Source organism: Cetorhinus maximus, chromosome 7 (assembly GCF_964194155.1).
Source record: "Cetorhinus maximus chromosome 7, sCetMax3.hap1.1, whole genome shotgun sequence".
Lineage (NCBI taxonomy): Eukaryota > Metazoa > Chordata > Chondrichthyes > Lamniformes > Cetorhinidae > Cetorhinus > Cetorhinus maximus.
The window spans coordinates 25,249,155-25,272,852 of NC_135885.1; the positions used below are offsets into that span (position 1 = coordinate 25,249,155).

The following is a 23,698-nucleotide window of genomic DNA, read 5'->3' on the forward strand; positions in this document are numbered from 1 at the left end:
AGTGAAGCTTCTTTAACTGTTTCTTCAAATTTTCTTCTTAGGTGCGCGTCTCTCTAGTTAGACTTCAGTTGCTTTTAGTTTTTCGTACCTTGGGATGCTGTTCTGGGCTCATTCATTTAGCTGCCATCTTTCATTTCACCATGGGTCACCATGTTGGATTGTGTTACTATCTCTGATGTGATATCTTGGCACTGTTGCCAAGCACGTTGTGCTATGCTGGTGTTGCTGATATCCCACAGCTGCCAGCAATGTTCCATTAAGGGGTTCTTTAGATGTCTCAATGGATGAGATCTTGAGACTTGTATATTTAAACATGAACCCTTTATTGTTAACCTTTAATTATTTACAGATCCCAAGTTATTGTCATGCATGGTGCTGTTACCTCCAAGCAGGCTGGTTCCAAAGTGTTCTCTCTAGACTGTTCTCTCAGTCTATTACCATGTGAGCCTATACATCATACTGTGGGCAGTGCTATTCTCCAATCCCACGTTAACCCTTGCTCTGCTGAGCACTTTTACATTACAATGACATGCAGTCACCACAACATCAGGTAACAGATATCACAGAAGGTTATAGGATTGGAGGGGATAAAAGAGGCAGAAAAGGCAAAGAGGTATTAGTGCATCCCTCCCAGACCTTTCGCTTTGAAACACATTGGTGTCAACTGGTATATTCACTTATGTAATGATGGCAAACACTGACAGATTCAGCACCATTACCAGCATAAAATCCAGGCCATAAAGTCTAATAAATAACAGAACACAAACCGTTAAAGAAGAAACAGCAAAAATTAACAGACTTCTCCCTTCACATCTGTGCCTGAGGGTCACTGTGACAAAGTCTGAGTAGGAGGAGGTGAAACCTGTAAAAGGGACCACCCTGCATTCCGTGGACCTCACTCTGGTGCCAAGGGAATGACCTCTGTCTTGTCCATTGACCATTAGCTCGGAACTTGGAGTTGGGAATAGGGAGGCAGGTGCAGTGGCGTGGGGTATGGGGAAATGCTGGAGGCCAAGCTCTGACCAACAGAGGCCGAGATTGGAGGCTGGGGAGAGGGGGGTGCCGATGACAGGATTTAGCAAGGCTGCTATGCTGCATCCAGTAGGTAAGTGGAAAGGAATTTACCTCCTGGATCCAGCAGTCCAGCTTTCCTTTAGCTGTCGGGCTTCCCAAGGGTCGGTAAGGTGGAGTTAGTGTAGAAGATCAGCAGTGATCTTATCGAATAGCAGAACAGCCTCGAATAGCCAACCCAGATTTCTTATATTAATATTTAGAAACTATCATGTGCCTACCATGGTGGTTTGAATTGATGAGAATGAAATAATTGCATGCCAACCTTTCTTCTCTGTGATCAGCCGCACCAGGACACCAATGGTGTCTTCATTGGTTTCATCAGACTTGAAGGGATCTCCATTAATAGCAGCTGTAAAAGAGAAGAAAATGAAGAGAGTTCCTGCAGAATTGAACTGCTTTTAGCAGCAGCTAACCTGTTCACTGCAGGGTCTTTCTGACTGTCTGACTTTCTAGGGGTGATTCTCTGATTTGCTGCATTGGGTAGCTATGGGTACATAATGCCTGTAATTTCCCAATACAATATCTTAGTGTGGCTAACTGGTAGGAGCCCAAAAATCACAGATTCCTCCCTCCTACCTTTTTACTTCTTCCCCAATCCAGGCTGAATACTCCCACAGACTTTCCTGTAGCTGAGAAGATGAAGAGAGCAGTGATGCTCACTATAGAGCCTAGGGGCCAATTCCAACAGAATTTCACTTCACCTCTGGTTCTCAACAGAATTGTCATTCCTTGTGTTTCTGGGTCTGTGTTCAGAGCCTGACAAGTGACTACACTTTTTTAAAAAAGCACTTCGTTGGATTTAAAGCATTTTGGGATGTTCTGAGGCCATGAGAGATGCTACATAAATGTATGTCCTTTCTTGAATAAGACATTTCCTGTGACCATTGAAAGTGGAGAGTTTGTGTGCTTATGGTCAATAGCAATACATTGTCAAAATGGTGGATGCTCTTTGGTGAGGACTCCTCGTGTGGGGAATTCATTTTTGCATACTGTGAGAAGCAATAAGTCAGCAAACAGCTGCAGTGATGAACATTTCACACTACTCAAACAGCTAAAAGCTAACTGAAGTGATAAGGTAACCAACACCGCTCTGCAGATTTCAAATCAGCAATATTGTGCCTTCCTGTCAAAACTGCAGGGCCCCATGGGACCATGCAGGCCTTGATGAATAGTCCCATAGCCAGATGTGATTCTTTGTTTGGAGTTTCAACCATGAAGGTCAGGAACCAGATATCATGGCAACAAGCTCCTAGTAATTTAGCATCATGACCGCAACTTGGAGATACTGGAAAGAATTGTTTCAAAACTTCCATGAGCAGAAAGAGGGCATGGAAATAAATACCGCCATTGTACAAACATTGTAAATAAATGGAGGCTAGTTAAACAGGAGCATGGGTTAGAGAAAGGCGGAGAACAATACAGTCTGAATTCTTAGAAGTACTTCTCACACAACACAGACCCAACTAATAGAAAGGAATGATGCAGAGGTTTCCTTAGCTCAATGATCAGTAATTTTGCCACTAAGCATTGATGACTAGTAATGTGTTCTCTGGATTTCCCTGTAAATATAACCACTGAACAGTGGAATACTAAAACCACAGAGCGCAGAAGGTCCCATGTTCAATTCTCAGTTGGTGCTGACTTGATGGAGCTCAAAAAGGGAAAAAAAAACTTGCATTTATATAGCACCTTTCATGGCCACTGGATGCCCCAAAACTCTTTATAGCCAGTGAAGTACTCTTGAAGTGTAGTCACTGTTAAAACACTGCAATCAATTAGTGCAGCAAGGTGCCACAAACAGCAATGTGATAATGACCAGATATTCTGTTTTTGTGATGTTGGTTGAGGGATAAATATTGGCCAGGATGACAGGGATAACTCCCCTGCTCTTCTTCAAAATAGCACCACCGGATCTTTCACATCTACCCGAGAGGGCAGGCCTCAGTTTAATATCGCATCCGAAAGACAGCGCACCTGACAGTGCGGCACTTAGTACTGTACTGGAGTGTCAGCATTGATTTTTGGGCTCAAGTCCTGGAGTGGGACTTGAACACACAACTGCCTGACTCAGAGACAAGAGTGCCACCCACTGAGCCACTATTGGCTAAGGTAAGAACCACTAAAATTGATTTTAGCACATCTGGGATACAGAGGAAAATAAAATCTACAAGGATTCCTGCCCCAATCACCACTGAATGGCTTAATGTAAACTTAAGGCAAGAACAGAACCTGGCTTGACCGTGAAGTCTCCACTGTGAAATAACCTGTCAACATTTACGGTCAATGTGCACATTTGAAAAATAGTCATTGTAGCAAGATAGACTACTGGTGCCCATGGAACCATGCCTTAGTAAGAGTCAGTACCTTCAGGCAAGGACAGAATAGAAAGCACCAAATATATGGACACTAAATAGATTACGTTCAAGGCTACTACTGAGGATTATGTAAGCATTTCTGAGCTCAGTACCTTTGTAGAGTTAAGGATGTATTGAGTGCTGTTCTCTATGATCAGTCACTGAGAGGTACAATGGCATGACTAATTCTTGGCTTCTATTTTCTATTTGATCTTACGATTTAGGCAAAACTGACAAGTCGGTACTTATTGCCCATCCCTAGTTTCCTGAGGGCAATGTAACAACTATGTAGGGTGGGACTGGCATCACATGTAGGCCAGACCAGGGTGCCAGGTTCTGAAGGGTATTAGTGAGACAGTTGGGTTCTTACAGCAGTATGGCAGCTTTCATGGTAATTTTTCCGGTGCTGGGACATAATTTACCAAAGTTATTGAATTCACAACTTACCAGGGTGGAATTTCAACACTACGCCTCTGGGTCACACATCAGATCAGACTATGGATCTCTAAAAAGCATTGTCATCTTGCCTCTCTGGACAAAGAATTGCTTTGAAACACACCAAAACCTGGGTCAAACCTGAAGTAAGATATTTCCCAATTGTTTCAGAAAAAGAGGAAAGAGTCTTTCTCATACAACTCCTTAGAATGTTGACAAGTCCATAATTCTTTGTTGACTCTGCTTCTACGTTGCAGTCCATTATCAATGGATCCTGCAGCTATACACTACTTTCATACTCAGGTGACCTTAGGTCAATGTATTTGGCAAGTCATCACACTATGTCTGCTTTCCCATTATACAGAGACCGCAATCCCATAATACCCTGGAGGTTCAAAATTCTATTTGCGCCATTGTGACCTCGGATAAGACAGTAATTATTCCCCACTAGATTTTCCATTGCCTAAGAATATTTTAAGATTACACCATTGCTGGGTGGGAATTTTACAGAATTAATACTGGTTTTCACTTCTCTCAATCACATAGCAAAATGTTCTTCAATTGCATTGGCCATGTTGCATCATAGATGGATTGAGGCAGCTGTTAATATTTGTATTTTTAAAAAAACATTATTTTAACCTAAATTTTTCACCTCCTCTGTTAAAGATTCCTGATAGGTTACAGCAGCCCAAGTGACCATGATTCATTTGTGAACCTGGACAGCAGCTATTTTATCATGGTACTAAATATTACAGCAAACCATGAATTAGTCATTGATAACTATTAGGAACAGAAAACATGGTTGATAATTTTTCTCTCTCTAGCTCAGGGTTGCTGAGCTGACCTGGATCACCCTCTCTGCCGTACCATATCAACTAGTTCTTCCTAGTGCATGCGGCTCAGCATACGCTGCATTTACAAACTGAACCAGTTTGGGACCCTGCTTTGACTATGGGTGGAATCGTCCCAGATTTGCACTTAGTACGGTAGCGGGTGTGAAAAAAGTCATTTTACCCGCCTGATGCAAAATGTGGCTTTTTGCAACGTACCATTCCATTCCAGGCATGTCCCGTCTCAATAATAGTGCATTCCCGGGAAACACACCAGTCCCAGGAAACACACCAGATCGCTGGTGGGGTGGCCTCTGATTCACCCGCCCCGCCGTCAACTCAGGCCATCAGTAATCCGGGTGCCATATTTATAGGGCGCCCCTGCACAGAGCCAGCACTCTCTAAGAGATCAGAAGCTGCTGCAAAGTCATGGCTGCCAAAGGGAGGAAACATGCTGCCCCAAAATGTAATGACGCCTCCCTCGGGCACCTACTGAATGGAGTGGGGGCCCGCCGTGAAGTCCTCTAGCCCCAATCTGGTGAAGGCCAGCAAGCAAGGTCATCAATCCAGCATGGGAGGCGGTGGCAACGGCGGTCAGCACCATTGCCCTGCAAAAGAGGACAGCCACCCAGTGCCGAAAGAGGATGAATTATCTCCTCTGTTCCGTCAGGGTAAGTCATTCTGCTCATACTCTCAGCTTACACACTCACAAACCCATCATATATCCACAGCGACCTCACTTACTGCCAGTTCAAGGGACATCACCACTCGCTCTCTCACACATGCCTTCATCTGCTCTGTGGATCAGGTCCTCATCCCATCCATGGCACCACTCACCACCCACACATGCCAGGCATCCTTCTCATCTGGCCTGGCAGGTGTCCTGCTTACACTCTCTCCATCTGTGTTCATGCAGGGCAAGCTGCCACACAACAAAAGGGAGAGGTCACAGACAGTGGAGGAATGATTGACATCAAGGTCCTCACAGGCTTTGAAAATAGAGTCATCCAGCTGGCCGACGACAATCTGGACCATCCCTGTGCTGACGGTGAGGTCGGTGGTGCTCAACCAAGTGAGGATCCAACAGTGCAACATACATCAGACAACCATGCCATGAGTCACTTCTCCTGTTCAACAGTTCACTGCCATGTACTAATTATCTCTCCTTGCTTTTGCAGGCACATCTGGGAAGATGAGGGGGGGTCACAAGCCAGGTCCTTGACTCAAACCACAAAGAGACCTCAGAAGAATAATCTTGTAACACCCTAAATGAAGTCCCGTCACAGTGCTCACCCACACCCTCCACCAATGCAGAGACACACACCTCGGTGGGACCTAGTTCTAGAATAGCTTCGGAGTCACAACCTGGTGAGCACATCGCACTGTCTGCAGGAGGAGGCGGGGACTGCCTAAGTGTCCGGCACTCGGAGGATTGCTGGAGGCCAGGAATCTGCTGAATCCAAGCCAGATGAGGAGCTTCTGGACTCGGTCATACCTCAGTTGCTGGAGCTGCAAAGGCAAGCTCAGGAACATCAGGAAGGGATGTCTGCTGCACTCCTCAGATTGCAGGGCACGATGGAGGAGTCCGTCTGCCTTCAGGCTGAGGTGATAGCGCTGGCATGCCAACGCACCAAGGTCAACACTGTTAGGATGGCGACTGCCATGGAAACCTGTCCTGGTCTACTGCACGGGCTGAACTCCACCGCTGACACCATCGTTGGCCTCCAACAGTGTCAACTTGAGGGGTACAGGGCAGCATGATCTCACTCCAGCTACCCCTTTTCCTCAAGGACTCAGCCAGGGGCCCTCAAGGAACCCTCAAGGGAGGAGGATCAGCAGATGCACACCCCAGGGCCATCCACCCAGGTGACTCCAGGAGTGTCCGGTCCATCCGAATCCCTGTGACCCCAGCAGCTCCAGCTCCGCTGATAACAAGATGCTAAAATATTGAAATTAGGTTCCCGCAAATTGGGAAATGCAGCCCGCCATTGGAGGGTGGAGCAGACGATTGCAAACTGGTTTCACAATGGCATGCAACCAGTTTTTGGTCTTCTCACCATATTTCACACCCCACCCCCGCCCGTCCATCATGACAGCCGACGCCAATGGGAATGGAAAATTCCGGCCTATCACTTTACTAACTTGCAGGAACCGGAGCTAGCCTCAAACTTTCCTCTATGCTATGAGGTAAACACACATGTTTTCTGTTACTTGCTGAATCTATGTTGATCAGGTTAGAAACCTTTGATTGCAGTCTGAGTAATTGTAAAACCAAAAAGCCTGAACTTTTATGAAGTTACAACTCTGCAAGTCAATTGAAACACACACATTAGGGGGAATTTTATGACCCCACCACCAGCGCACTTAAGGCGGGCGGGGGGGGGGGGGGGGGGGGGGGGGATAAAATAAATAAATAAAAGTAAAATAAGTAAAAAGTAAAATAAAACAGGTGCCCAGCCCACTGCCTTCCTGCCCACCCCTGAGTTGTCCCCCATATTACAGTGGGTGGATAAAGCCACTGAAATATGGCCATAGTGAGGCCCTTAAGTTTCCAAGTAAAGGGCAGTTAAGGGCCTCTTTCCACCTCCAACTCCATAATACAGTGGGTGGGGAAAGGCAGAAAGAAAGTGGCCAGCACACAAATTTCCCAAATCAGGGTAAAGGTCAGAAAGGAAGGGGTGTTCCTCCTTTGGGGAGTCCCTGTGCCTGTCAGGGGAATCACCCCAAGATGGTACTCCCTTCGTACCTCCCCCCACTGACCTCTCAAATGCAATGTCCCCACCCCCCTCGCTGGGATCCCCAATCCCTCCACGACCAAAATGTCTGACCAAACTTACCTTGAAGTCTGTTATTCATGGGGCAGAATATTACGCTGGCCGTGTGGGCACGCGCCCAACACACCTGAGCGTATGACGCATGATAACATCGGAAGAGCGACTCTGGCGCGCACCCGCCGACAATTAAAAGGCCTATTAAGGCCATTAAGAAGCTAATTAAATTCAAATTTACGTTGCCTGTCCAACCTAACGGTTGGTGGGCAGGCGAAAAAGCCAAGCAGCCTTTATGTTTTTTAGGAAATCTCATCCACGGGTGGGATGAGGTTTCCTAAAGCAAAATAAACATCAAATAAAAATTTTATTTTTGAATTAAAAACATGTCCCAGTCATGTGACAGAGTCACGTGAGGGGACATATTTTATGACAATTTTATTTCTTTTATTTTTTTAAACAGCGCTTCATCTCCCTGAGGCAGCTCCATGCGTGAAGTTCGAGCTAGGCCCGCTCGCCTTCCTCCCCCCCCGCCCACACAGGCAGCGCTGAGCGCTGCCACTCACATTCCCGCGCTGAAGGGGCCTTAATTAGCCCGCCCACGTAAAATCCCCGACTGCCCGCCGAGCTCCCCCGCCAAGGGCAAAACCCTGCCCATGATTTTTCTTCACGGGACTTCTTGTAGTCCCAGCAGCGGCCACTGCGGCGCTCTGGCGCTGCTGGGGCTACTCAGCTGCCAGCCAATCAGATTGGCCTGCAGCTCTTGAGGGTGGGGCTTCCTGACCCTGAGGGGTGGGGGTCCCACTCTCACCTCATTAAGGTCACCCCTGGCAACTTATCACTGCGGGGCAGCCTGTTTTGACTATTCTTTGCATGTGAATCCATGTCAACAACAGCACTATTACAGCTAAGTGCAGCCTGACTCAGTCTTTATTTGACTTTCATCTATTTACACTGTCCAGCAGCAATCAGGAAGTTGCTTATTCTTTCCTTTCCCTGTGCCAGAGAATTTTACTGCTGCCATCATCAGCCTAACCAAGATCAGTACAGACCAGGTATTGAGTATAAGACTTCCCTGGTTCACATGTCTCATACTACACCAATGCTGAAGCTTCTGTAGATTTGATCGGACTAAGAACCAATTTTCCAGTTGATGTGCTGAGGAGATTCTTGAAGGAGTCTGCAGTCAGGTGGCGAAAGAAGATTTCTCAGTGCTGTGTCAAAATCCTGGAGCTCCCTCCCTAATAGCAATTGTGGGTGTAGCGGCACCACAGGGACTGCAGCGGTTCAAAAGGCAGCTCACCGCCAGCTTCTCAAGGGCAACTAGGGATGGGCAATAAATGCTGGCCCAGCCAGCGACACCCACATCCCGTAAACAAATTCAAAAATGAGCTCTTCACGACCCCATGCTTTGCAATGTTTACTTCATGAAAACTGCATGTTTAGCCAAAGGATCAAATAACATAAATTTTTTTTCTTCAATTGAACTTGTTTCAGTTCTGAAGATCTGTGCTGGTTAAATCATTGTAACTTTTAGGGCTGTTTTTTTTGAAGACACTAGTCACCAATTTCCAGACCTTTATTAACCCCCCTCTCTTCCTTGAATTTTCCCTGATGACCCAGGCAGGTTGCTTCCTCCGAACAATCCTGTGACGAATTGAAGGTTGTCACAGTTGCTTAATGAACAGCATCCTGTAGTGAGCAGTGAAACAGTGAGTAATCTTTGAAAAACAGCCACCAGGGATTACCAAAGTCAAATATGTTAATGTATGATTTTGTTTCTATTCAGAGTGCAATAGTTTCCACATCGTCACAGTTAAGGCTGGACTTGGGATTTTTAAAAAATACCAAACTGGTCACAACACATTCAAATGAAGAACCCTCAGAAGAAGAATAGGGGAAATGAGTATATTTATATTTTGCCTTGTGCAGTGTTACCTGGATTAAGACTGCCAGAATTTGTGCTAAACCCTCAGTTTAAGAGAGGCTCCTAATCCCCATTTTGCACCATCGTCAAAATATCGGAAATGAAACTTCAGTTTTGTAACAAATTTGGAAACATGCTGTATCAAAAGGGGAAGCAATCCAACATCAAACACTCCAGTGGAACTGGTGACAAAATTCCTGGTAACTTCCATTGTTTAGCATATAACATTTACAAATACTGCAGCCTGATTAACAAGGCAGATATTATACAAAATGTAATAAGTCTTCTTTCTAAGAATTATTGACAAAAAAAATTAACAAAATAACCCTCTAAAACTTACTATTTTGTTATTTATTTTTGTTGGGGGAGGGGGTGGAGGTAAGATTTTAACAAAGCTTTCTCCAGACGTCTGTTACTGAGCTACAGATTATTCTCTAAACAGTGATGGGCAAGGCATTGCCGAGATAGATATAGATTATTCAAGGCAAATAAAAAATATAGATTCTGTGCCACACCAACTGAACATTTCCAGACTGCCAAAGAAGATGGTAGCATAGTGGTATTGTTGTTGGACTAGTAACCTAGAGGCCAAAATTCAAATTCCACCACAGAAGCTGGGGGAATTTAAATTACATACATACAAATTAGGAACAGGAGTAGGCCATTCGGCCCCTCAAGCCTGCTCTGCCAATGGAATGGAGATTTTGGACGGCTCTTGGAGGAGTTAACAGGTAGGGAGGCGAAGGCAAGGAGATAAATAAACACTTCAGGCAGAATTTTGCCCTTGGTGTGAGGGCTTAGCGGGGGGGCGGTCAGGAAGCCGACCACCACCCACGATCGGGCCCGGAAGGCAATTTCATGCTGGCAGGCCAAATAAGGCCCGCCCAGCGTGAAACGTGTGGCAGCACTGAGCGCTGCCTGTGAGAGCCGGGTGAGAGTGACCTTCGCGCATACGCACGAGTGTGCGCTACATAATCTTCCTGGAGGGAGACAGCTACCATGGGGAGATGAACTGATTCAGATAAAAAAATGAAAGATCTTATAAATGTTATGAAACATTACCCTTTATGTGACTCTGTCACATGGGCAGGGGCATGCTTTTAATTCAAGTGTAAAATTTTAATGTGATTTTTATTTGCTTTAGGAAACCTCATCCCACCTGTGGATAAGGCTTCCTAAAAAATTTAATGGCCTTTTCGCCTGCCCGCCAACCGTAAGGTTAGGCAGGCAGCATAAATTTGAATTTAATTAACTTTTTAATGGCCTTAATAGGCCTTTTAATTGTCAATGGGCGTGCTGCCGACTACGGCGCGTGCCTGCTGAACAAAATATTGCGGAACTGCGCGAGGATATCGGGACGCTCACCCGACGTCATCACACGTCATTTTACGCTTGGCCGGGACATGCACACCCGCCCAGCGTAATTTTCTGCCCTTAATAAAGTCTGGAATTAAAACGCTAGTATCATTAATATATGGGGAAAATGTTTTATCCCGGTGGGCAGGCGCGCACCCGACCCACTCGAGGGTAAAATGATGCCCGTTGGATGTCAGGTGAACGTCCCGATGTCAACGTGCAGTCAAGCAATATTTCATTTGGTGGGCACGCATGGGAATCGGCAGCGCGTCCACCGACAATTAAAAGGCCTGTTAAGGCGATTAAAGTCTTAATTAACTTACATTTTTCGCTGCCCATCCAATCTTACGGTTGACGGGCAGGCGAAAAGGCCAAGCGGTCTTTGCACTTTTTAGGAAACCTTGTCCCTTTCTTTCATTATAAAATCACGGAAGTTGCCAGCATAGAGAAGGCCCTTGGACTCTGTGGTGGCTCTTTGCTGAAGCAAATTCCACTGCCCTTTTCCTTCGTCGCCATCTTTTTATCTTCCTTTGTTTCAAACATCAGGCCAATTTTACCTTAAAAGATGCAATGTTCTCTTCCTGAACCATTCCCTGTGGTAAAAGCACTCAAACAGCCTTCTGTGTAAACAAATCCCTATTAACCTCTCTCTAGTTTTAAAAAAAAATCTTGCTTACCTTACAGTTTTCAGTTCTGATGAAAGGTTAACATTAACTTGTCTTTCTCTAAACAGGTGTTAACTTGCAGTTCCAATATCCTATGTTTGGAATTCAATGGGATTTATAATAGGAATAGTTTTCTTTTAAATGGTAATTTTATAGTTAGTGCTCACCAATGTTTCCTCGCCACTAAGGTCAGTTTTGTGCTATTTTCAAGCACACTGCACTTACCCTATATTTCTGTCTACACTATTTTAATGTAGCCGTTAACCCCTTTAAAATAAGTAGGTTAATATAGTAACAGCATTAAAACAGAGCAGGGGTAGGAAGTTATGTGAATGCAAACCAGGATACTAATATAGGTGCAGAGGTACAATTAAACCTACAGAAGTCTCCATAGCTTGCAAATGGTACTGCAAACTGAAAGTTCATTATTGGAAAATTCACTGAAGTGGACGTGTTCTGAGCATGCATTAGAAAGAGCCTCACTAAGGTCTCTGTAGCAACAGTGTGGGTAAACAAACCACATGTTGTGGTTCTAAGCTGACATACGGCAAAGTGAAAAGATCAATACTTGGTCCCTGCTGGGTTAGCTGATCTTAGTCAAGTCGGGATTCCTGTATAATTGGCCTTAGTGCGAAGAGTGGCTTAAATCGAAAGAAAGCAAATGTCTAGCTTTAGTTCACTCAAGCTCAGCGGTAATGAAGTTTGATAGGTAGAACAGTGAAAGTCAACAAAGCAAACAGCAGAGAAGGAAGAAAAGAGAAACAACAGGGGGAATGAAAAGAGGAACACTGTCAGTAGAAAAGAATAGAATGGCAAAAGATAAAGAGAGAAAACAAGGCAGTAACCAGAAATTAAATAAATGTCCTGTGAAAACACAGGAGGCAGTTTGATTGCTCATTGTAGTTGCTTCCCACCTTAAGCACCAACTGCAGCACATAAGTTGTTCTTAACTCATTTTTTTTAAAAGTAGGCAATTTTATCGTAACTATCATTGGGACCCATTCGCACCCAACGTAAAATGACGTGCGATGGTGTCAGGCGAGCATCCCGACGTCATCACGCACTCACGCGATATTTCGGTCAGCGGGTGCATGCCTGAGTCAGCAGCACGTCCGACAATTAAAAGGCCTATTAAGGCCATTAAAGTTAGAATTGAAAGAAACTTTTCGCTGCCAGTTGGAAAGACCAAGCGGCCTATGCATTTTTTAGGAAACCTCATCCATGGGCGGGGTGAGGTTTCCAACAGCAAATAAATATAAAACAAAAATTTTAACATTTCATTAATAACATATCCCTGCTCATGTGACAGAGTCACATGGGGGGGGGGCATGTTTTATGACATTTTAAAAATCTTTATTTTTAATTTTTCATATCTTCATCTCCCTGAGGCAGCTGAAGCACGTTTCACGCTGGGCGGGCCTTAATTGGCCCACCCCAACACGAAATCAAAGTCCAGCCCCGATCACGGGCAGCAGTCAGCTTCCTGACCGCTCCCGCCTGCCCTTCCTGAGCGTCAAAACTCTGCCCAAGATTTTAAAGGCCACCTGCAGATGGAAAAGCAGTAAAATAAGATGCCATGCCATCGACAGCATATCCGACGCCTGCCCGCCCCATCCCAATGGCACAGGAGTTTCACTCCAACAAAACGTCTTTGATCTGAATGAAAATATTGAAGGTGAAGAGATGGGATTTAGTGGAAAAATGGAACGTGTGTAAAATGGTGGAATACCACATGAAGGAAAACAGGAAAGTCACCCTATTGTTTAATTTTTGACAGATACCATGGTATAGAAATTTGTTTGTGCCAGCCTGCAGCCAAGAACAAGACATTGAGAACTGCCCCTGCACTGGAGCGGATAGGCCCAGAACCCACCCGATATTGGGCCGTGAGCTTCGTTTATGGGTGGACTGCATGTAGACTTCATTTTCCTGCATGTAACTGGTGCTGGGAATATTAATTTAGCAAAACGAGGTATCAAACAGACATTAGTACTCTAGCACATGCAAAAAGAAGCCCTGAACACTTCTTTTGAAGTCTGGTGCGGAATGTGCATGCCCTCGTCACCTGTCATATTGAACATTTTGCTGCCCATTGCACGAGTGCAAAATAGGTGCAGCATCTGCAAAATTTCTTCGCCCATATCTACCATAGTCAGTGTGGTACAAACAAAAGCTACAGTCAAGATTTTTTTTTTACCAAGTTTCTCAGTGGAGCTCTCCTCATCAGCTTCTTTCTCTGAGGTGCAGCGGTATCCCTTCTTCTTCAGGAAGTTGCAGACAAGAATTCCAAGCAATCCTACAATGCAGAAGACAGGCACCAATGCAAGTACAGCGTATTCAGCATGCTTTTCCTCTTGTGCCCCCTTCTTGCTATTGCTGGAAGACTTTGAGACGTTCACTCGATCTGTAGTCTGGATATCTCTTGCCACACGCAAAAGTCGGGAATAAAAACCTAACAAGCATAAATGTTTTTAAGTGTGGATTTTGTTTTATGGCTCCTTGAGATAATAAGTTTGTACATTTAACTTTGTTCGATTATTTTGTACACAATGAACCTTTTCATTTAATCATCCCAGCATTGCTATGGTGCAAATTATAGGAAATGTTGGATGATGTATGCCTGTCACCTGCAAGGCTGTATTTGGGCAAACATATTCCCAATCTCTGGTTTAAATGGTTTTTCTCCGCTCAACATTGTGGATCTACAAGCAACAATTAGGAGAGTTACTTGTCATTTTTCAAGCAGTCTAACCATTTCCCCTTAACATTCAATGGTATTACAATTGCTGACTCCCCCGCCATCAACATACTGTGGATACCATTGAACTGAAACTGAATTGGGAATTCTGAGGCAAATAACTCACCTCATTGATTTATTCTATCAATTGCATAACATCTATTTACACACGGTAAAGAGGTGTCAAGTGCTTACAGTTTCTGTTGTTGATACTTTAAATGGTCTGGATGATTGACACTTATAGGGCTGTAGTAAAAACAGTTTTTTTTAAGAATGTAGAAAGCTATGAATGAATGATGGTTTTATTTATAGCTTTTTCACACATCATATTGTCACTATAGGGTTCATTGGTTCTGTACAAAGTTTACAGAGGGTGAATGGGCATTGAAATTCTATAATGCTGATGTTGTAATAAAAAACAGAAAATGCTGGAAGCATTCAGCAGGTCAGCAGCATGTTTGGAGAGAGAAAAGTAGGGTTACCAATTCAAGTCTGATGACCCTTCCCAAGTTTCAGACATTGAATAAAAAACTGGGCACGATACCTAAAGGCGGAGGAGGAGGTTGTATGATGAGGATATAATACTGCAATGCGTTTCCGTTGCCTTCTGCAGTATGCATAACCAGGAAACTCTCTTGCTCTTGCCACTTGCCATCAGGCGTATTAGAACGTTTTACAGGCTGATTACTGTTTGGCCACATAATGAGCCACTTTCTATGGGCCTGAATCTTACACTAGTTGGGCGATCGGCGGGCCCGGAAGCAGACGCGAAACGTGCTTCTGTCCGCAACCGGCCCCCGGACGCAATTTCACGCTGGCTGGCCAATTAACAACCAGCCTGCGTGAACCTCGCGCTGAGAAAGCCTTAGGCACTGCCGGGGTGCGGGAAGAGGGCGGGCGCTGAGAAAAAGTGAGGGTGCGGGTGGTTGCTTCTCGTGAGCTCCCTGAAGGCAGACAGTTGCTGCGGAGCTGCCTTAGGGAGCCGCAGACCTGGACAGATTAAATGAAAAGAAAAAAAATGCAGCAAACTGTGTCTATGCAACACATTCAAGCACCTGACAGCAGAACTCAAACAACATCAGTTCACAGATATCTTTTTTAAAAATTATATTTCATTCCGGACATTTCATCCCACCCCGGATCGAGGTTTCAGCGAACGTGTAAAGGCTGCCTGGCCGATTGGCCCGTCCGCCAACCGTAAAAGTGGACTGGCCACGTACAATCGATTACAATTGCCTTCTTAGTGAGCTTAATTGTCCGCTTAATTGTCAGCGGGTGCACTTCCGACTGCCACCCATGCCCACCAAGCGAAATATCATGTGAGTGCGCGATGACATCAGCCATGCACCCGGCATCTTTGCGCACGGTTTCACGCACTGTCGGGTCAGGCGCACTCCTGTACAACCAATGTAAAATTCTGGCCATGGTCATCAAGTCCTGAAGTGGGACTTGAATCCAGAGCTTCTGACCCAGAGGTAGGGACACTACCACTGTGTCACAAGACCTCCTTTCTGTGGCATTGCAACCTAATTAATGAACCCATCAGATGGGGATCACAGATCATAGCACCTTCCAAACTCATCCCTTCTAGGAGAACAAGGGCAGCTGGTGCAAGGGAACACCATCACTTGCAAGTTCCCCACCAAGTCACTCATTATCCTAACTTGGAACTATACCACCATTCCTTCATCACCACTGGGCCAAAATCCTGGAACTCCCTCCCTAAAGGCACTGTAGGTGCATATATACCAAGACTGTAGTGACTCAAGAAGGCAGCTCACCAACATCTTCCTAAGGGCAGTTAGGGATGAGCGATACCCACACCCCCTAAACGAATATAGAAAATGCACACATGCCCTACCAATTGATGGGAGTCAAATAACTGAAGCCACCCAAAACCAATGCACCAGTTTCTCTTTACTCCGGTATGAATGATCATTTCTCCCATTACTGCTCATGTTGTTTCAAAACCTTCACTTCCCTCCAAAATAGATCTCTTCTATTCACTTATCCTTTGTGTAGCACCAGCCTCATTATCCTCTTGTAGCCAGCAGAATTCAAAGCAATATTTGTATTTCTATATAGCATCACATCACATCATTGAAACATCTCAGGGTGACCGTGGTTACACAGGTAATCTAGAGAACACTCAAAAATACCCGGCCTTTGGCCTATCTATTCAAATAACTCCATCAAATAATCCAGAAGGTGTAATATATGTGCCTAGAAAAGAAAATTAAAATTTTTGTCTTGTTGTACAACAACAACTTTCATTTAAATAGCGCCTTTAAGGTAGTAAAACATCCCAAGGTCCTTCAAAAGAGAGTAATTAGACAGAAAATTGATTCCTAACCAAAGGAGACATTAGGACAGGTGACCAAAAACCTGGTCAGAAATGGAATTTAAAGGAGCAGTGCGAGATGGAGGGGTTCGCTTTTTTTATGGTGTCATGTAAGCTGATGGTGGGCATGAGCCTCTTTTTAGTTTGATTGGCACTCAACAAGTGGGCGGGAAATCTAGCGATTCCTCCAGGGAAGTGAGCTAGAAATCAGATTTTTTTCTTTTGGAAGGGGGGGTGCGGTGGCAGGTAGTGAAGCAGAAGGAGCAAGATGGGAGGTGCAAAATGATAGATTTTCACCTGACAGGTGTTCCAAATTTGAAAAGTTTAAATATTTCAGAAACTGCTGCAGAAATCTGTGCCTGGCACTAGCATGAGGCAAGGACCCTAGTGCTCCCGGAAATACCCCCAGGAACCTGCCTCCAAATGGCACTGAGCCTGACCCCACATTATCTGCAAGGTTAAGACAGAATAAAGCGCAGCAGGCAGGTGCAAAGCCCATCCCGACACTGGTGTGGCAGGATTGCCCCGGTCAGAACAGCCGGATCACTGTCACCAGCGACAGGAGTTTCAGGAGAGTTGCCTTGGCTCACTTCACCTCAGAATGAGCACACTTAATATCCTTTTAGCAAAATAAAGGATTAATGAGTTGAAAGCAGTTTGTACTTTTCAGCTTGTTTCACTCCCTAACGTGCAGCTGCACGCATTCCTGTGTGTAAAAACAAGAGTCTTTGCACCATTTACCAGTGGGGTTTGGATAATAGCTGAACTAATCCACCCTTATAAGTTTGACAGGTAGTGTTGGTTCTCAAGAAAATGCAGATTTGCTAAAAGCTGACACAATAGGCTGCTTAAATAAAACAACACACACTCCGACAGATGAATAAGCATTTGAAATATCTATAATGCACTAATAGAATCTGACATGGTCCTTTGATTGCATGTTACACTGGATGGAAGGAAGGAATTGAAGGTCTTTTGTTGTGTGTGGTCAGATCAGGCCATTGTGTCCTTTAATGCTTGGATCATTAGATACTCATCTGTGCAGTTGTGCCAAGCCAGTGAACAGCAACACAAAGTGGCAGCTGCTGTGCTGCTCCACAGTATGGCACGTCAAGTTATTTTGGGATCATGTCTGTAGGCCTTGATTACAAACATCCTAATCCTTTGTTCGTGAGTGCTAATTATTGAGAGAGGAGAAAGGTGAACCTCCTTCCAAAAACTCAGCAAGTTTATCCAGTGAACAGATGAACCACATAGACCGGAAGGGTCATGTATTTGAGTAGGCTGATCTCAGCTGGGGAGAAATGGAGGGATCATCTTTCAATATAGGACAAAATCATGAGTATTGAAGGTCAGGTACTTGTACAAGGTCCAGAAGGTAGTTAGTGCTCATGAAACCGCACCCCAGCTTGGCAAATGATGAAAGATTTCTCTACTGTCTGTGAGCCCCAGAATTTTAATGTAACAACTAAATTGAATTTTAGTTCCACTTGGTTGAATTATTTCTTATCCCTTCCATTAAGACATTAGTAGGCAGCAGATCACGAGGAAGCTAATGGGGAAATTCAGCCTAGCCCCACCTGCCTCTCCATTAGGCAAAATGAAGAGGAAACTAAAATGGGAGAAAACCCTTTGGCAATTGAGGTTCCCCCCTGGACATACTTTGTATAATTTGTGCACAGTCTCTCCCAAACATAGGCTTGAATTTTTGCTCCCGGCTCAGGAGCGCAGATTCGAGAAAATTCCTGGCTCTGCAAACCAGACTCGGGAGGAAATGCTCCAGATGGTTAGATTTTCGTTCTGAGGTGGGGGGGTGGGTGGGGTGTAGGTGTTAATGGGAGTTGGGCCCACCACCCCCAGAAACAGTTGCTGCCGGGTGTGGAGCCAGGCTGGGCAAAAGGCCGGCCTCAATGATCCGGCACTTTGTCCCAGCTGCAAAAAAAATTAAAACAAAAACAGCCCTCTAGCCCTCACCCTCTCACCGCCCACATACTCCCCATGCCCCATCCAAGCCAACTCTTGTCACCTCATGACCCCCTACCAACCCTGCATGGACTCTCACATCCTCCATGTCAACCTATACACCTCCACACACTCCCATAGCCCTTTATAGCCCCTATGCCAACTTAGTACCAACTTATGCCAAACTATGCCCCCACCCAACACCCTTTGCTCTTACACCCTCCGTGCCAACTCACCAAGTATCCACCATCAGCAGACCTCAGGACTCATGCTCAGACAAAATAGAGTTCTAAGTGTCTATTGATAAATTCACTATTTAAAAAAATACCCATTGATAAAAACCCTTTCGCTACATTTAAATTAATTCAACTACTTAATCCTTTATAAGGACAAGCATGTGTATTCAAAGAACCAAATCAAATACTTTAAAGCCAGTTGGGGCTGTCAATCAAACTGTGAATGGACAGGCACCCCAAAGTGATCATGATGGATTGTGAAATCAGTCATGCAGCACAAATCCTATCATTATTGCCCTTAGGTTTATGTCAACAGACAGTGAAATAGAAAATATGTCTTTTTTAAACTTGCATATTGCTTTTTTTTCCAAACTTAAAGACCAGGAGAATTAAATCTCTTGACAGCTTCCTTGACAGTTCCCTGAACAGCTTGACAGCCCCCTTAACCACTTGACATTTCCAATGAGCTTGACAGTTCCAATGAGTTTATCACTTTTTATGCACAGTCAAGTCTGATTTTAACAATCCCAAAGAGCACTTGACCTCTCCTGAAGGGCAACTTACTTCTCTCAAAGGTGTCCATGGACCTCTCCAAAAAGATACTCTACCTCTCCAAAGAAGTCTGCTAACTTTAAACTTTCCCCTGCTAGGTCTAAAGTGCACAAGTTGTATTTTGGACATCTGACTGAAGGCAACTACACTTTAACATTGCAGTTGTCTCCGTGAACTACGGACGTGCAAAGTACAACCGGCACCCATACTCCACCCCCTGGCCGCAAATATGGCGGGTGCCAGGTTAGGGGGAAGGATTTTCAGAATTGGGCCTTTGTCTTTGGCACCATTTTGGATAAGCTGGACCTTCTCTGTCATTGCGAAAATTCAGGCCATAATGTTCTGAGGGTGAAACGACAAGCGAAACTTCCAAAATCTCTCTAGAAAGGTAATCCATGGAAAACTCCAACATATCAGTCTAACACTATGATCCACGCTACTTAGCTCTGATCTATTGTACTCTACACATCCCTTCCTATAGTCTGTAGGTTGTTTTATAATCTTAGTTTATATTTACCATTATAACCTTTAATCACTGTCTTGAACAGATATTCATCTAGTTATGTTTTAGAAGCAGTTATCAATATAGCATTCATTTATGAACATCAATTTCATGTGTAATATCTAGTTCTGTATGATCAAACTCTTCTGATGACTAATCTTGCAATTTTATCACCATGTCCTTCCCTGCCTGACAGAACATGCAACTGTAAATGTGATCTCCACACTGATCAAATATCAACTCATTGTGGCACCAGACCCTTTATCATGTACTTTTATAGTAATCACATATCAGCTTAAAACAGCTTGCAAGTATCCTGCCAACATGCTACTGACAACAAGCAACATCACCACCAACCTCCATGCTCACTGATCTTAACAAAAACACGATAGGGACATGACAAAGTGATGGCACAAATACCCATAAACGCAATTTTTCTTGGCCTGTCCAACCTTGGTGGATGGGCCAATCGGCCAGGCGGCCTTTACATTTTTCATGAAATCTCATCCAAGGGCGGGATGAAATCTCCGTTAGGAAATAAAATAAAAATTCTGGGGACAGTATTTTGATGAGGTATGCTTTCAGGTGCTTGATTGTGCTGCATGGGCATTTTTTGCAGCTTTTTTGCGCTTTATTTTATTATTTGCAGGTCTGCAGCTCCCTGAGGCAGCTGTCTGCCTTCAGGGAGCTCTCTCGCAGTGCTCCCTGCGCACGTGGTGACATCGTCGCCCGCCCTCTTCCCACCCCCATCCAGGCAGCACTTGAGTTTTAATTGGCCAGCCAGAGTGAAATCGCGGTCGGGGGCCAATCGCAGTTGGGGGCCTGTTTCTCAACCACTCCCGGGCCCACCAATCCCGCGTGCCTGACGAGGGAAAAATTCCGGCCTGGGTGTTGCTGTGTACTCAATTGTCTTCCAGCAGCTCCGGACTAACCTGCACATTCCACAATTCCTATTGGAGCAGAAGAGCATGGAAGACATTCCACCACACCAGAGGATCCTTCAGCTATTGTGAAATGCCTGCAAAGCAGAACAAAAACATAATCAATGAAATAGTAACACACAATAAAAAAATATTGATTATTACATGCCCTGTACACTCAGATGATTCTGCAATTATATTATAATGCCAACCTATGTTTATATAATGCCTTTAACCTGATGAAATGTTTCACAGGAGCACTATAAACAAAGTATGACACTGAGCCACATAAGGTGATATTAGGTAAAATGACCAAATGCTTGGTCAAAGAGATAGGCTTTAAGAAGTGTCTTAAAAGGCGCAAAGCAAGGTAGAGAGGCATAGAGAAGGAATTCCAGAGCTTGGGACCTAGGCAACTGATGTCAAGAAATGCAAAAACATTAAAAGTATTAAATACAAAACGGGCAAGCAGAGGTAGCTGCAGCATAGCTCTTTAAGGAATCCCTGGAGTGGGACCCAAAGACACAAGCGGATATTCTCTTGGAGCTGCTTCTTCTCTGCTCCCACAGCTTCGCTGACAGAGAATCCATTTACACCTATAAACAGGGTTCCCACCGCAGTTTAAAGCTACGCCGAGAAAATCCCAGCCTGTGCCTTTGAAAGCAGCTACAGGGGAAGTCCTCACCAGAAATTTAGATTGGTAAAAAGTAAATATTAAATAAACTTTTTGACTAGAGTGTTAAAAGCCTGGAAGGGTATATTAGGCTAGGTAGGACAGGCAAAAGACAGGGGTGACAAAAATGCAACTGGATACAGTAATAGGAGTTAGGCTACTAAAAGGATGAGTTTCAAAGCTCATGGCCCTTCTTCCTCCTTGGTTTAGCTACTTATTTCTTACGAGCTATGTGAGATGGCGATGAAAAACAAGCCATCAGGAAGATAGCATCACTATCTGCAGAAAAAAAATAAGATAAGAAAAGGGGGCCACATAGTCAGACCTGACAACAGTCTGTAAAGTAGAGCCTGTGTCAAGTGGGGAGAGGGAGTCTTTATTCCATGTGTTACCTCTTTTTTTTTCTTTTCCTCTCCTCCTGCCCTTGCATTTAGATTTGTTTTTCTTAGGACTCTTATATTGCGAGAGAAAATCTCACACCCTTCCCCAGGGCTTTAGTTAAGTTAAGGACAGATTCCTATGTTTGGTAAACTCTGTCCCACCCTAAATCATAAACAGCTGCACTAAAGGTAACTCTACTAACTCTGGAATTTTTGAGGTATCTTCATGCATGGCAAAAACGCTGAAACTTTACTTACGAAAATATGAGCATTTCCTTCCTTGTTTTGAATTCTACATACTGTGAATATTATCAAATTTATATGCTAGTTACCACTTCCCCTTTGCGCATTGATGAGGTCATTTTCAGCCACACTCCTCTACCAAGACACAAAGTCATTCAATGGAAAGAGGAGAGCATCATCATCTGGACAGCAATCCTGATCTTCTTAACATTAGCCTGAATAAGGGATTCAACTGCTGTCGGAATACTAAAAGTAGTTGAGAATGAATTTCTTATAGATTCCATATAAACTACTTAAGTCAGTCAACAGCAGTGTTACATTTAAAATAAAATACTTCCCTTTTTGATATCCTGCTCCCATTTCAGAGTCCAACCCATCGGAAATCGCATTTTAATTGGTAGAAAATTAGGGACTGCACAAGCGCAATTTTCTGTTCTGTGCTCCCGGCAAATGAACCTTAACACAGTGAGTGCAGAATTGGAAAAAGTCCCAGTTATAAGACTTAAATGCAGTCTTGAGGTATTATAACATCAGGAGCTAGCTTTTCAGCAATTTGATGAACTTTCAAGTTGCTTAAAATAAAAATGTAGGTTATCACGATAACTCATCTTGGATTTAGAAGCCACCATCTGACAATGTTAGGGAGAGATCAGTTAACTGATTTTGGAATTATTGTAAATGAGAAGCATTAGATCAGGTTGTTCTAGCTGGGTCTAGACATTAAGGTTGGAAACACCTTGTGTGGGGCAGTAAGCTACTTTTGGTCATAGATTTATGCAAAAAATGCATACTTTCTGCTGACCCATTGGGCTGGATTTTATGCTACCCTGTTAGCATGTTTAAAGATGGGGGGGAGGGGGGGGCTCGTAAAATCCAGCAGGTGGACTGCCGATCACCTATCTGCCTGCCCACGCCTGTCTGAAATTTTACAGGGGGCAGGGGAGATGTCTGGCGGCCTACACACCTTGGGCCTATTGAGGCCGTTAAATGGCTAATCATTTAAGGGCCTCATCCCATCGCTTTGGTATTTTACCCATGGCAGGGGGAGGCCCACGCCATGTGGGAAGCCTGGCAGCTTTAGCTGTGCCTGCGCAAACTGCTGTCGGGCAAAGACTCGAACTTCACTAGGGGGCCCCTGGAGGCCATCAGAGGCACTTGCACCAGGTCATCTCGCCACCCCCCATCCACCCCCATTTAATCCACACCCGCCCCCAACCCCCACATCCCCCCCCGCCACGACTCCACCCCGGCCTCCTGAAATCAGCCTCTCACATCCCTCCAGCCCTCGTCAAAAGATGAGCCCAACCCTGGACCTACTTGGGCTCCCTGGTGGTCAGACTGCCTCTGGTCCCAGCAGCGGCTACGTACCCACTTGGCACTGCTAGGATTACATTCGATTAGCTGGCAACTCTCTAAGGTGGGACATCCTCCCGAAAAAAGGGCAGAAGTCTCACCTTAAAGCATTTAAGGCTGCTCCCAGCATTAAATTGTTGCAGGGAGGCAATGGCATAGTGGTAATGTCGCTGGACTAATAATCCAGAGACCCAGGATAATGCTCTGGGGACTGGGGTTCAAATCCTAACACGGCAGATGGAATTTGAATTAAATAAAAATTTGGAATTAAAAGTCTAATGATGACCATCATCAGTTGTTGTAAAAACCCATCTGGTTCATTAATGTCCTTACCTGGTCTACATGTGACTCCACAGCAACTTGAAATGGCTGACAAAGCCTCAGAAAAGG

The 23,698-nt window shown here is 44.6% G+C and overlaps 1 protein-coding gene across 1 annotated transcript in view; it reads right to left on the reverse strand.

The window, feature by feature from the left end:
• Positions 1-23,698, reverse strand: part of relt (RELT TNF receptor) — a 93,761-nt gene that overhangs the window by 34,897 nt on the left and 35,166 nt on the right. The window contains exons 6-8 of the mRNA XM_078545236.1: positions 20,672-20,757; positions 13,607-13,861; positions 1,337-1,423 (exon numbers count right to left, since the gene is read on the reverse strand). Of these exons, the coding sequence (XP_078401362.1) occupies positions 1,337-1,423; positions 13,607-13,861; positions 20,672-20,757 (428 nt within the window). The remainder of the gene's footprint in view (positions 1-1,336; positions 1,424-13,606; positions 13,862-20,671; positions 20,758-23,698) is intronic.